The following is a 15298-nucleotide window of genomic DNA, read 5'->3' as shown; positions in this document are numbered from 1 at the left end:
CTACTTACTTGAAAGCACTTCCAAGGATATATTAAGACCTGGGAATTAATTTCAATTGTGAAAAAATGTTTTGTTCAACCAACACAGAATGTTAGTATTGAAAGTACAATTTCACAAGACCTCATTAAATCGCAAGAATGCAGTTCAGAGCATTAGTAAACTCATTAATTCTTAGCATTAACTTTTGTGTATCTTTTTGTTGTGGCCTTTCTGAAACACACTGCTTACCTATTTATACATTGATGTAACATTGTTAAAACATGTTTTAAAAATAAATCTGGGGCCTATGTGATACAAATGCCATCACACCATACCTGCAGGACGGTCTTATCATTTGTTACTGAATACCTAAATAGTGCTGTAACACTAGTGGGAGTCAGAATGTTATATCCTTGAAAATTGGGTGTAGAATTTTTTTTTGTATATGATGCGACTTTGACCACATCTATTAATATTTCCAGTATTTCTGAGCGTAAAAGTAGAGGTGATTTTCAAACCTGGAAAAGACTATCAACCTGAGAGGTTCCATTGTATTGCTCCCTGTTTCTGGTGGGATATAGGATAAACATTTAGTCTGCATTTCAAATCAGAAAATATTGCTTTCTAATATCTCATATTAAACTGAATAAACAACAAAACAGAGTTCATATTCACGAAAAGGGAAATCACAAACCAACATGACACATCACATTTCAAGTTTCAGGACAGGAGGTGCACATGGTGAACTGTGTTTGATAACATTAAATTAATTTGAACTTGTGTATAATGACCCAAAAAAACAGATCAGGTCATATCACTCAAATCAAAATTCAAAAGGGATAAAACTGGTCTAAGAAAATACTAAGAAATCTGACAGACAGAAATATTCTTCTGTCAGAAATATGTGAGTCAAAGGCAACAGGAAGGAGATGAACAGTGGTTGGACAGTTGGAAAAATCGTTGATAAAAAGCTGATCAGTCAGGGAAACTAGTTTCACTCAACAACTCTGCCCTGAATTAGAGAGAAGTAAAAGAAGAATAGAATTAAAAGACAGAAGAGTGGACAAATCTATAAAACTGATGATGAAATGGAAAGTAGTAAGTAAAATTTAATTGAAAAATCAATAATCTTGACAGATGTATTCTAAAATATGTTGCTCTGATTCTAGATATAGAAAAGTAATCCCTGAAAAGGTGAGATTGAAAAGTTTAAACAAACTACATCTGGTAGCACGCTGACATCTCCACTGACTTGACCATTAAATCGGACAGCTCATGCCATATATCATTTGCATTTATGAGTTGTGGCTTTATTTTTCTGGCTTGCGTAAAGAAGAGGAAGAAGTATTTTAAACTCTAGAAAAATATAATTTTTAAGTTTTAAGAATTGTAATTAAAGTAGCGTCAGACAATTATGAATATTACTCAACTCAACTTTATTTATAGAGCATTTTAAAAACAACCACAGTTGCACACAAAGTGCTGCACATAAGATTTGAACATGTAAAAACAGTTTAAATAGGACAAATAAAACAAATTACTAGTGAGGTTAAAAAAACTAGTTAAAACGAGTTAAAAGTCCCCCCCCCAAAAAAAGGATTTGAAGAAGTCTTTTTAAAATGGACAGTGAGAGTTGGAGGGGGGTTGCCTGATAATTTGGGGGAGGGTCTGCTTCACAGTCGCAATGGATGATGACTCGGGACCATATTACTGGAGTACTTATTCATTTTGGAGAACATTTACAAGGAAAACTGTACTGTCAAATTAAAGTCATTCTGACTGCTGGTAACATCGGCTGTGGGGAAGCTAATGTCGCGAGCCAGCAGGTAAATTGAAAGTAAACGTCCACAAACCATTCACTACTTTACTATTTAAACACCCTTTTTCCATTGGTTGGTAAACTACACGATCAAATTTACTTCATTACATTTTCTCATCACATTTTGGCTCAATTGTGCTTATCTTTAACTGGTTTTAATAAAACTTACGTATATCTTTTACTTGAGGGTTTATGTGAAGAAGGAATGAAAACCTTCATAACAATAATCTACAGGCTGTTTGCTACGTTTGTTTATCAATAATTGCTGGCAACTAGTTCATGATGTACCACTTCTCCTGGGATAGGCTCTGGCACTCCTGCGACCCTTGTGAGGTCAGATTTGTCAGATAATGGATGGATGGATTCATGTGCAATCAATTTTTAGACTTTCATTTTTTTTTTTTTTACTTTCATGTCAGGGGCCGTTGCTCCAATCAACTGTGATTAACACAGTGATGTTTGTCTTAAGTTCATCACTCGAACAACAACAAAGTCAACCCTGCACACGTCTTCACAGGACATTCAAATTTTGTTAAGGGCTTTGAACTTCTTTTCATCATTTTCTGATTTGTTTGAACATGTGTATACATACATTGCGTTGCCAGTGTCTGACTCATGCTTTCCTAATAATAATAATTCTAATAATAACATAATAATAATAACAATAATGATAAATAATAATGACAAGAATATTTATAGATGTTCTGACCGATTTAAATGGCCGATATTATCCCTTTTGAAATGATCAAATGTCAGATAAATTTTTGCAGTTTATTTTTTATTTTTCATTTTGTTTCACAAGAAGAGAAATAAGGATAAAAAAGGACTAAAAACATGAAAAACCTACCACGCATATATTTGGGATGTGGAATGAAACCAGAATACCTGAAGAAAACACATGCATGCATGAGTAGGACATGCAAACTCTACACCAGTGGTCAGAACCTATGGCTCGCGAGCCATATCTGGCTCTTTCATATTGCTCGCAGAGCCTACAGAGCCCTCATAACAAATAACAAGTAATATCCCACCGGGGCCTCCACTCCCTGAGAAGGGTTGCGTCAGGAAGGGCATCCGGCGTAAAAATTGTGCCAAACAGATATGTGCGTTCGTTCATCTGAGATGACACGCTGTGGCGACCCCGAAAGGGACAAGCCGAAAGGAGATTATTATTATCCATCCATTTTGTCAGCCGCATATCCTCACAAGGATCCTATCCCAGCTGTCACTGATCAGGTGGCAGGATACACCCTGAACTGGTTGACAGCCAATCACAGGGCACATGGAGACAGACAACAGTCGCACTCACAATCACACCTAGGGGCAATTTAGAGTGTCAAATGAATGTATTAATATTATTATTACTGTTATTATTAGGCGGCACGGTGGCTCAGCTGGTAAAGTGTTGGCCTCACAGTTCTGAGGTCCTGGGTTCAGTCCTGGACCCACCTGTGTGAATTTTACATGTTCCCCCCGTGCCTGCATGGGTTTTCTCCAGGCATTCCGGTTTCCTCCCACATTCCAAAAACATGCAACATTAATTGGACACTCTAAATTGCCCCTAGCTATGATTGTGAGTGCAGCTGTTTGTCTCGATGTGCCCTGCGATTGGCTGGCAACCAGTTCAGGGTGTACCCTGCCTCCTGCCTGTTGACAGCTGGGATAGGCTCCAGCACTCCCCGCAACCCTCGTGAGGATATGTGGTGAAGAAATTGGATGGATGGATGTTATTATTATTATTAGGAATCACAGTGACTCCGTTGTAAAGAGGAAACCGGAGTGCCCAGAGAAAAACTACACGGGCATAGGGAGAACATGCAAACTCCACATAGGCGGGGCCGGGATTGAACCCTGCACCTGAGAACTGTCAGGCCAAAACTTTACAGCTGATACACCGTGCCGTATTATTTTAACAATAATAACATTGATATTGTTTAGACCTTTCAATTGGACCACTCAAATGTTTTAGGGAATTTGGCTTTATTTGTTTACTCATATTTACATCTACCCATTCACTATATGTACTGTAAATAGCAGTCCAGTCAAGAACTATTTCTGCTGAGAACATAGACTCATGCAGTGATCATTTTTGTACAAATAATTGTACACCACACCTTAAAATGTTGATCCAGATTTGTGCCTGGTTAATTGATTTTAAATAAGTGTGAGTAGTTGCCATCTTAATTTGTTATCCATAAGGCTGACTGTGAATGGGGTCTGATTCAATGCTCAGTGTGTTCGATCAGTAATAAAGTACTGCATGGCAAGCAATAGCTAAAGCAGGGGTCTCAAACTCTATTTAACTTTGGGCTGCTGGAAGCTGAATCTGGCTGAGCCTGGGCCGCAGATGTACAGTGAAGAAAATCAGTATTTGAACATCCTGCTATGTTGCAAGTTTTCCCACTTAGAAATCATGGAAGGGTCTGAAATTTTTATCGTAGGTGTATGTCCACTGTGAGAGATAATCTAAAAAGAAAAATCCAGAAATCACAATGTATGATTTCTTAACCATTTCTTTGTGTGATACAGCTGCAAATAAGTATTTGAACACCTGAGAAAACCAATGTTAATATTTGGAACAGTAACCTTTGTTTGCATTTACAGAGGTCAAACATTTGCTGTAGTTGTTCATCAGGCATGTCCCTTCAATTCCTCAAGACTGAACTTCTCTCCTCTTACCACATCCATCCATTATCCAAACCACATATCCTCACAAGGGTCATGGGAGAGCCAGAACCTAGCCAAGATAGCTTCAGGCGAAAGGCTGACTACACCCTGAACTGGTCGACCGGTCAGTCACAGGGCAGATATCAACACCGTCACTCAGTGGGAATCGATCCCACGCTGCCCGCATCAAAGTCAGGCATGTGTACCACTACACCATCAGTGTCTCCTCTTACCTTCCACCTTAAATTTTTCATCAGCACTTTTGACTATAAAGTGGACTAATTTCTTTGCATTCTCTGCTTTGCTTATGTTCACAAATGTCGCAGCCATGCTGGAGGCTATCACAGCTATCTTTGGGCAAGAGGCAGAGTACACCCTGAACTGGTCACCAGCTAATCGCAGGGAACACATAAACAGCCATTCACACTCACGTTCACACCTACTGTAGTCATCAATTTGCCTACCATGCATGTTTTGGGGATCTGGGAGGAAACTGGATTAGCCAGCGAGAGCATAACAACTCCACACTGGCAAAGCCGGATTTAAACCTGAAAATGTGTTAACCAGTTGTTCAGTGTGCCACTCATCAAATAAGGGCTCATTATTCTATGTATTTATTTTAAGCCACTTTGGGATTTAGAAGTTTTTTTTTTAACCATACATTGCTATTGTTTGATTTCATCCATCCATCCAACTATTCATCCATCCATTCATCCATTTTCTGAGCCACTGATCCAATCTAGCATTTTTATTTCGTAAAGGTCATGAGTGTATTAAACTAAGATCAAGTCATGGTTTTGCTTTGATTTTGTTGAACACTAAAAACATCTCAACATGATATATATGATATGTAATATAATATAGATATTCAATCATTAGTTAACCTCTAAATTGTGGCAACACAAGCCACATAGTCACCAGATTAAACTCTTTTCACAATGAAATTTATTCTTATCATAGTTTTCACATTCATATTATATTTTACAGGTAAATATTTGTCAAGTTATTATTCAGTTTGACTATGACATTGTAATAGTGATCTTTACATCTGTATGCGTATAATACTTTGTGATGGGCGGCATAGTCTGAACAAAGATGGGGTGCTGTCTCAGATATTCCCGTGTAAACTATTTGTTTGATGACAAAGGGAGTGGTTTGGGGTTTACACATACTCCCTGGCTGTGGATGGCTGTGACTGGCGATAATACTGCTGGCCCTGCATGTCCTCTTTGGAGCAGGAACAACACAGCAAAAAGCCCCCTAGTACAGTCAGACTTGCTGCTGCCCAGCCCACAAAGAGGGCTGAGCCAAACTCATACCTGCACAGTAAAGAGAGAAACAAACATTTGTACAACAAAACAAAACATTAATTTACAGTTGAACCTCAATTTAGCAGATTAGTAGGAGCTGTGTGTCATTCAATACATCTGATTGTCTGTCATAGTGAAGCACTTTTTTGAGACCATGTGCACCGGTAATACTGTACACTACAAAATTATTTTCTTGTAATTTTCATGTGCTAAAACACCCAGTTTCATCCATCCATCAATTTTAAATGCCTCTTATCTTTGTTTGGGTCGCGCGGCGCAGGAACCTATCCCAGCCGACTTTAGGCAAAAAGGTGAACCAGAACTGGTCGCCAATGAGTCGCAGAGAACATATAAACACTGTCACTGAGTGGGAACTGAACCCATGCTGCCAACACCAAAGTTAGGGGAGTGTACCACTACCCCATTATACAGTACAATCTTTCCAGTTTATAAATTTAAAAAGGTTTAAAATGTTTTAAAAGTTCAATATAACCAAACCACATGATTGCTTTCATGGGTCGCAAGGAATTCGTGTGCTTCCTCGTTCCAAATCCACTGGCATAGAGAAATGGCTTGGAAAAAAAAGTAACTTCTATTAAAAAAAGCACATTACAAACTTCAGAGACTTGTGTCTGATGAAGTTTACACCACCACCATGCTGCTGTCTCTCTGTATACAGCACTATGTGACAAGAGATAGAACTGCCACCATCATGGCCACCACAGCAATGCATGGCCTGGAAATGTTGCTACAATAAACCTGACTGCCCAATGTCAACACGTTGGTTGATGGAATGTCATTCCATTCAACATGGCCATCACATAGGCATGCCTGTTGATTGGATCTAGTCATATTGTATTATTTCTGTGACCCAGAAATATGTATGTCCCAATCTCTACCTGGATTGAACCACAACAATATTAAACAACAACAACTAATTCTGGAACTAACAGACTCAGTGGTAGTGTAAGTGACAACTGGAAACTGTTTTTGGAAACGTGTACTGTCCAGACGATTCATTAAATCAGGGTCAGGTAAATCAAGGTTCCACTGTACGCCATTGAACAGGGGTTTCAGATTGCAACTTGTAACTATAGAGCAAAACACTACCTTAAATGAAAATTCTGGAAGCAAATCAATCTCAGTCAGTCTTGAAATTAATTTTATTTGTGCCCGTTGTACATGGCAGATCCTCCATGCTATGGATCAGGGTTAATTATCCAAAGTTGTGTGTACGTTGTTCAATTTAAGTGGTGACCAAAAGATGACCTCTGGAGATCCAAAGTTACAATAGAATTTTAACTTGTAAATGTAGATATTACCTAACAATGGTTTTCTGAAATGTTCATGACCCTATGTAGCAATATCCTTTGCACAATGTTGACGATTTTGAAAGCAGTGCTGCGTGATTGATCGAAGGTTATAAGCATTCAATGTTGTTTTTTGGCTTTGTCACTTACTGCGACCCATCCTTGCTTGTGAATTACTGAGCCTTTCAATTGCCCCCACATTAAGTACAGTAGTGCTTAAAATAATAGCAGTCCAATGTGACTAACCAGATTAATCCATATTGTCAATATTTTTTATTGCTACATGTCAAAGAAGTTACCAGTAGGTGCAGTAGATTCTCAGAAAACCAACAAGACCCATCGTTCATGATATACACACTCTTAAGAATGTGCAATTGGGCGATTTGTTGAAACGGATCTGGTAAAAAAATATTGAATTAGAGAGGTCATTAAATTTGTGAAAAAGAGGTGTAAATCAGGTGGGACCCTATTAAAGGATGAAGCCAGCACCTGTTGAACATGCATTTCTTCTTGAAAGCCTGAAGAAAATGGGTTGTTCAAACCATTGTTCTGAAGAACAGCATACTTTGATTACAAGTTTGATTGGAGATTGGAAAATTTACAAAGAGGTGCAAAAAATTATAGACTGTTCAGCTCAAATGCTCTCTTCTTCTTTTTTTCTTTTCGGATTGTCCCATCAGTGGGTGCCACAGTGTGTCATCTTTTTCCATCTTAGCCTCTCTCCTGCAGCTTCCTCTCTAACACCAACTGCCCTCATGTCATCCCTTACAACATTCATCAACCTTTTTTTTGGTTTTTCTCTCGCTCTTTTGCCTGGCAGCTTCATCCTCAGCACCCTTCTACCGATATACTCATTCTCTCGCCTCTGGACATGTCCAAACCATCGAAGTCTGCTCTCTCGAACCATGTCTCCAAAACATCCAACTTTGGCTGTGCCTCTCAGTCGCTAATTTCTAATTCTATCCAACCTGCACACTCTGAGCAAGAACCTCAACATCTTCATTCCTACCACCTCCAGTTCCGCTTCCTGTTGTTTCTTCAGTGCCACCGTCTCTAATCCGTACATCATGGCCAGCCTCACCACAGTTTTATAAACTTTGCCCTTCATCCGAGCAGAGACTCTTCTGTCACATAAAACACCAGAGACCTTCTGCCAGCTGTTCCAACCTGCTTGGACCAGTTTCATCCACCTTTGCTATCTTTTCTCCCTGGAGCCTCACTCTTCCCCATCCACCTCTCTCATTCACACACATATATTCTGTTTTACTTTGGCTAATCTTCATTCCTCTCCTTTCCAGTGCATGCCTCCATCTTTGTAACTGTTCCTTCATCTGCTATCTTCTTTCACTGCATATCACAATGTCATCTACAAAAATCATGGTCCAAGGGGATTCCAGTCTAACCTCATCTGTCAGCCTATCCATTACCACAGCAAACAGGAAGGGGCTCAGAGCTGATGCAGTCCCACCTCCACCTTAAATTCTCCTGTCACACCTACGGCACACCTCATCACTGTTCTGCTGCCATCATACAAGCCCTGCACTATTCTGACATATTTCTCCATCACACCAGACTTAGGCATGCAGTACCACAGTTCCTCTCTTGGTATTCTGTGATAGTTTTTTCTAGATCCATAAAGCCAGAATGTAGCTCCTTCTGACCCTCTGTGTACTTTTCCACTAGCATCCGCAAGGCAAATAATGCATGAAACTGCTTCTGGTTCCCAAGATGGTGGTAGCTAAACAAGGAGGCTCCTGCCTGCTTGATCGTACAATAAGTAAATCCTGCTGAATTTGGACCGAATGTTGTGAATAATCGATGTGAGACGCCCAGCTGGCGACTTCAGTGGAGTAAAAATCATCATCTGTGTAAACTTAGTACCCAAATTGGAGCCGTATCGTTTGCGTTGAAGCTGCTCGGCCTAGCTTAGCCTAGCCTAGCTTTCTAACAACAAGACGCTTCTGTAACCAAATATTAGCTGAGGAGGAAAACATCAAACGCTAGTACCGACACGACCTGCAAAACTTACCTATCGTGTACAACGAGGATCGCTACCTTATCTTAGCTGGCTAACAACAAGACGCGTTTGTGATCAAACCGTTGCTAATGAAGAAACATCGGATGTCAGTAACTTCATACTTGTATGACTTACACAACTCGTACGACAAGGACCGTGAGGACTTATAGGAATTTGCAGAAGTGGACTCAACCTTCAACTAGTGGAGTGAGAGCCATTGTGGGATGAATTGCTTTCATCCCCATATCGTTTAAATCTACATATCCTTTATATTTTCATACTCGAATCTCATTTCCCCACATACCCTCTGAACTTTAACTTTAACATAGACTAGATAGTATGTGAATTTTGTTCCTTATGTGCTGACTTTGTTTATTTGATTGCTTTTATTTGACTTTAACTTTAACATAAATTAGTTAGAATTTGAATTGTGTACCTTAAATGCTGACTTTATATATTTGATCGCTTTATTTTTTACTATCTGCAGCTCGATGGGGAGCACAATCTTGTGCAACCTGTAGACCGGTCCCCAAGCCCAGATAAATGCAGGGAGTGGCATCAGGAAGGGCATCCGGCGTAAAACTGTGCCAAACATATATGAGCGTTCATAAAACAGATTCCATAACGGATAGGTCGTGGCCCGGGCTATCTACGCCCGCCCCTGGCACTGTTAATCTGCAAGGCGTCGGTAGAAATTCAGATAATGTAGGTCAAAGACAAAAAAGAGGAGGAAAGCGGCTTAGTCAGCAGAAGAAGAAGAGGAATGCACATACCCTACAGGTGTGTGTAGGGACTTTCAATTTTGGGATTATGACAGGAAAAGATCAGGAGTTACTTGACATTATGATAAGGTTGATATATTGTGCATCCAAGAGGGCAAGTAGAGAGGGAGTAAGGCTAGAAGTTTAGCAGCAGGTTTAAATTATTATATGATGGAGTAGATGGGAAGAGAAATGGAGTAGGGGTTCTTTTAAAGGAAGAGCTGGCTAAGAATGTCTTGGCGGTGAAAAGAGTATCTAATTGAGTGATGACGATGACATTTGAAATTGAGGGTATTATGTATAATGTAAGTAGTGCCTTTGGATATGACCTCTCTGTTGTGCAGTCGATGTAATTTGAAGGAGGTTACTGACCGTAAGGTAGTGGTGGGGAGAGTGTAGCTCGACAACATAGGATGGTGGTGTGTAGGATTACTCTTCTAGCGAGTAGGAAGATTAAGAAGACAAAGTTAAAGCAGAGAATCAGGTGGTGGAAGTTGAGAAAGGAAGAATGTTGTGTGGCCTGTCGGAAACAAGTGGGACAGACTGTAGATGGACAGGAAGTGCTCCCAGAAGACTGGAATAATAATGCCAAGGTATTCAGAGAGGCAGGCAGGAGAATACTTGGGGTGTCTTCTGGTAGGAAAGAAGAGAAGGAGACTTGGTGGTGGAACCCCAAAATATAAGTACAAATACGAAGTGGGACACAGAGGGGACTAAAGAGAGGCGAAAGAAATACAACGAGATGCGACGTAGGGCAAAGGTAGAGGTGGAGAAAGCTAAACAAGAGGCATATGACGACATGTACACCAGGTTGGACACAAAAGAAGGAGAATAGGTTCTCTACAGGTTGGACCGACAGAGGGATAGAGATGGGAAGGATGTGCAGCAAGTCAAGGTGATTAAGGATCTTCTTCTTTTCCTTTTGGCTTGTCCCGTTAGGGGTCGCCACAGCGTGTCATCTTTTTCCATCTTAGCCTATCTCCTGCATCTTCCTCTCTAACCCCAACTGCCCCTCATGTCTTCCCTCACCACATCCATAAACCTTCTCTTTGGTGTTCCTCTCGCTCTTTTGCCTAGCAGCTCCATCCTCAGTACCCTTCCACCAATATACTCACTCTCTCGCCTCTGAACATGTCCAAACCATCGAAGTCTGCTCTCTCGAATCTTATTTCCAAAACGTCCAACTTTGGCTGTCCCTCTAATGAGCTCATTTCTAATCCTATCCAACCTGCTCACTCCGAGCTAGAACCTCAACATCTTCATTTCTGCTACCTCCAGTTCTGCTTCCTGTTGTTTCTTCAGTGCCACGGTCTCTAATCCGTACATCATGGCCGGCCTCACCACTGTTTTGTAAACTTTGCCCTTTGTCCAAGCAGAGACTCTTCTGTCACATAACACACCAGACACCTTCCGCCAGCTGTTCCAAACTGCTTGGACCCATTTCTTCACTTCCTTACAACACTCACCATTGCTCTGGATTGTTGACCCTAAATATTTGAAGTCCTCCACCCTCGCCATCTCTTCTCCCTGTAGCCTCACTCTTCCCTCTCCACTTTTCTCATTCACGCACATATATTCTGTTTTACTTCGGCTAATCTTCATTCCTTTCCTTTCCAGTGCATGTCTCCATCTTTCTAATTGTTCCTCTGCATGCTCCCTGCTTTCACTGCAGATCACAATATCATCTGCGAACATCATGGTGCAAGAGGATTCCAGTCGAACCTCATTTGTCAGCATATCCATAACCACAGCAAACAGGTATGGGCTCAGAGCTGATCCCTGATGCAGACTCACCTCCACCTTAAATTCTTCTGTCACACCTAAGGCACACCTCACCATTGTTCTGCTGCCATCATATATGTCCTGTACTATTTTAACGTACTTCTCTGCCACGCCAGACTTACGCATGCAGTACCACAGTTCCTCTCTTGGTACTCTGTCATAGGCTTTCTCCAGATCCACAAAGACACAATGTAGCTCCTTCTGACCTTCTCTGTACTTTTCCACTAGCATCCTCAAGGCAAATAATGCATCTGTGGTACTCTTTCTAGGCATGAAACCATACTGTTGCTCGCAGATACTTACTTCTGTCCTGAGTCTAGCCTCCACTACTCGTTCTCATAACTTCATTGTGTGGCTCATCAACTTTATTCTTCTATAATTCCCACAGGTCTGAACATCGCCTTTGTTCTTAAAAATGGGAACTAGAACACTTTTCCTCCATTCTTCAGGCATCTTTTCGCCCGCTAGTATTCTGTTGAATAAGTTGGTCAAAAACTCCACAGCCATCTCTCCAAATTGCTTCCATACCTCCACCAGTATGTCATCAGGACCAACTGCCTTTCCATTTTTCATCCTTTGTAGTGCCTTTCTGACTTCCCCCTTACTAACCATGGCCACTTCCTGGTCCTTCACACTTGCCTCTTCAACTCTTCCTTCTCTCTCATTTTCTTCATTCATCAACTTCTCAAAGTATTCTTTCCATCTATTTAGCACACTACTGGCACCAGTCAACACATTTCCATCTCTATCCTTAATCACCCTTACCTGCTGCACATCCTTCCCATCTCTATTCCTCTGTCTGGCCAACCTGTAGAGATCCTTTTCTCCTTCTTTCGTGTCCAACCTGGTGTACATGTCTTCATATGCCTCTTGTTTAGCCTTTGCTACCTCTCCCTTGCCCTACGTCGCATCTCGATGTCCTCCTTTCGCCTCTCCTCAGTCCTCTCAGTGTCCCACTTTTTCTCCGCTAAACTCTTTCCTTGTATGACTCCCTGTATTTTGGGGTTCCACCACCAAGTCTCCTTCTCCCCTTTCCTACCAGAAGACACACCAAGTACTCTCCTGCCTGTCTCTCTGATTACCTTAGCTGTCGTTGTCCAGTCTTCCGGGAGCTTCTGCTGTCCATCGAGAGCCTGTCTCACCTCTTTCCGAAAGGCCGCACAGCATTCTTTCTTTCTCAGCTTCCACCACATGGTTCTCTGCTCTACCGTTGTCTTTTTGATCTTCCTACCCACCACCAGAGTCATCCTCCACACCACCATCCTATGCTGTCGAGCTACACTCTCCCCTACCACTACTTTACACTCAGTAATCTCCTTCAGATTACATCGTCTGCACAAAATATAATCCACCTGCGTGCTTCTACCTCCACTCTTGTAGGTCACTATATGTTCCTCCCTCTTCTGGAAATAAGTGTTCACTCCAGCCATCTCCATCCTTTTTGCAAAGTCCACCACCGTCTGTCCCTCAAGTTCCTTTCCTGGATGCCGTACCTACCCATCACTTCTTCATCGCCCCTGTTTCCTTTACCACTATGTCCATTACAATCTGCACCAATCACAACTCTCTCGCTGTCTGGGATGCTCAGAACTACTTCATCTAGTTCCTTCCAGAATTTCTCTTTCAACTCTAGGTCACATCCTACGTGTGGGGCATAGCTGCTAATCACAATATACATAACACCCTCAATTTCAAATTTTAGTCTTATCACTCGATCTGATACTCTTTCCACCTCCAAGACATTCTTAGCCAGCTCTTCCTTTAAAATAACCCCTACTCCGTTTCTCTTCCCATCTACTCTGTGGTAGAATAATTGAAACCCTGCTCCTAAACTTCTCGCCTTACTACCTTTCCACCTGCTCTCTTGGATGCACAGTACATCAACCTTTCTTCTAATCATCATGTCAACCAACTCCTGGGCTTTTCCTGTCATAGTCCCAACATTCAAAGTCCCTACACTCAGTCGTAGGATCTGTGCATTCCTCTTTTTCTTCTGACAACGGATCCGGTTTCCTCCTCTTCTTTGTCTTCGACCCACAGTAGCTGAATTTCCACCGACGCCCTGCAGGTTAGCAGTGCCGGGGGCGGGTTTTGTTAACCCGGGCCACGATCGATCCGGTATGGGATTCTTTAGATGAACGCTCATATTTGTTTGGCACAGTTTTTACGCCGTATGCCCTTCCTGACGCAACCCTCTGCATTTATCGGGGCTTGGGACCGGCCTACAGATTGCACTGGTTTGTGTCTCCATAGGGCTGCATTTCAAGGTGATTAAGGATAGCGATGGAAATACGTTGACTGGTTTCAGTAGTGTGCTAAGTAGATGGAAAGAGTACTTTGAGAAGTTAATGAATGAAGAAAATGGGAGAAAAGCTAGAGTAGAAAAGGCAAGCGTGAATGACCAGGAAGTGGCAATGATTAGTAAGGGGGAAGTTAGAAAGGCACTGTACAGTATGAAAAATGGAAAGACAGTTGGTCCTGATGATATACCAGTGGAGGTATAGAAGCAATTTGGAGAGCTGGCTGTGGAGTTTTTGACCAAATTATTCAATAGAATAAACTCTTGAAAATGGAAAGTAGCACACTTTTCCTCCATACTTCAGGCATCTTCTCGCCCACTAGTATTCCGTTGAATACTAGTGGGAAAGTGCCTTTCCATATTTCATCCTCTTTAGTTTAGTTTAAGAATTCTATGGCCCATTTGGTATTTTCACAGTTAGCCACCTCAATGGATGACCACCTGGGGTTATCACCAGGGGTTCTGGTTCCAAATCTGCACTCATTTGTTTCTTGCACCCAATTATGCAATGCCCAAAGACGTCCTGGTGCCAGGAAGGGGAAAGGATTCGACATAGGTGATGTGGAGGATGAAAACTCCCCAGCAGGACAGAGGCGGGTGGAATCTTCTGTCCATGCCCGGGGGCGGGTGGGTGTTATGTTTAAAGGAATGGACAAAGGAACAGGGGATGACTTTATGAGGGGGGGGGGGTAAACAAAGGTCACAGATGACCGGACAGATTCCGTGCAGCTGTGACACCCCTTTATGACACAATTCGCCCAAACTTCAATCTCTGAGAGTGCTTCTTCCATTTACTACCTGGACTCAAGGGGAAAATACAATCCATTCCAAACCAGTAATGTTAATGTCATGGAGTGGCCAGCCCAATCCCTCGACCTCAATCCAATTGCGAACTTGTCGGGTGACGTAAAAAAAGCTGTTTCTGCAGCAAAACCAAGAAATGTGAATGAATTGTGGAATGTCGTTAAATAATTCTTGGAGTGGAAAAACTGCTGAAAGTTCCCACAAGTTGGTTGAATCCATGCCACGCAGATCTAAATCAGTTATTAAAAAAAAAAAAAAAAAAACTGTGGTCATACAACAGTTTAGTTTAGTTAGTTTAGTTATTCAAATGATTGGTAAATCTTAGAAACAAAAATGTTTGTCCAAAATAGTTTTGGATTTGTAAAGTCAACGGCAGACCTGTTGTACAATGTATGTACAACATTTTCTGTTGGTCACACCAAAACGATTTTGTTGTGCCATTTTTTCGAGGCAGTACAGCCACATTACCGCACCATAACTTTGACTGTTTATATATCATATGATTATTATAAGTGATATAATAACACTGTTTACACATTTACACCTATTG

The 15298-nt window shown here is 41.4% G+C and overlaps 1 protein-coding gene across 1 annotated transcript in view; it reads right to left on the bottom strand.

Annotated features, from left to right (window-relative positions):
* Positions 1 to 954: 954 nt before the first annotated feature.
* The window catches only part of cldn19 (claudin 19), a 45342-nt gene continuing 30998 nt past the window's right edge, over positions 955 to 15298 (bottom strand). The window contains exons 4-5 of the mRNA XM_061833523.1: positions 5638 to 5784; positions 955 to 991 (exon numbers count right to left, since the gene is read on the bottom strand). Coding sequence (XP_061689507.1) covers positions 955 to 991; positions 5638 to 5784 — 184 coding nt within the window. The remainder of the gene's footprint in view (positions 992 to 5637; positions 5785 to 15298) is intronic.

This window comes from Syngnathoides biaculeatus, chromosome 10 (assembly GCF_019802595.1).
Source record: "Syngnathoides biaculeatus isolate LvHL_M chromosome 10, ASM1980259v1, whole genome shotgun sequence".
NCBI lineage: Eukaryota > Metazoa > Chordata > Actinopteri > Syngnathiformes > Syngnathidae > Syngnathoides > Syngnathoides biaculeatus.
The sequence above is the reverse complement of the archived record's forward strand: the minus strand, read 5'-3'. Positions and strand labels throughout refer to the sequence as shown.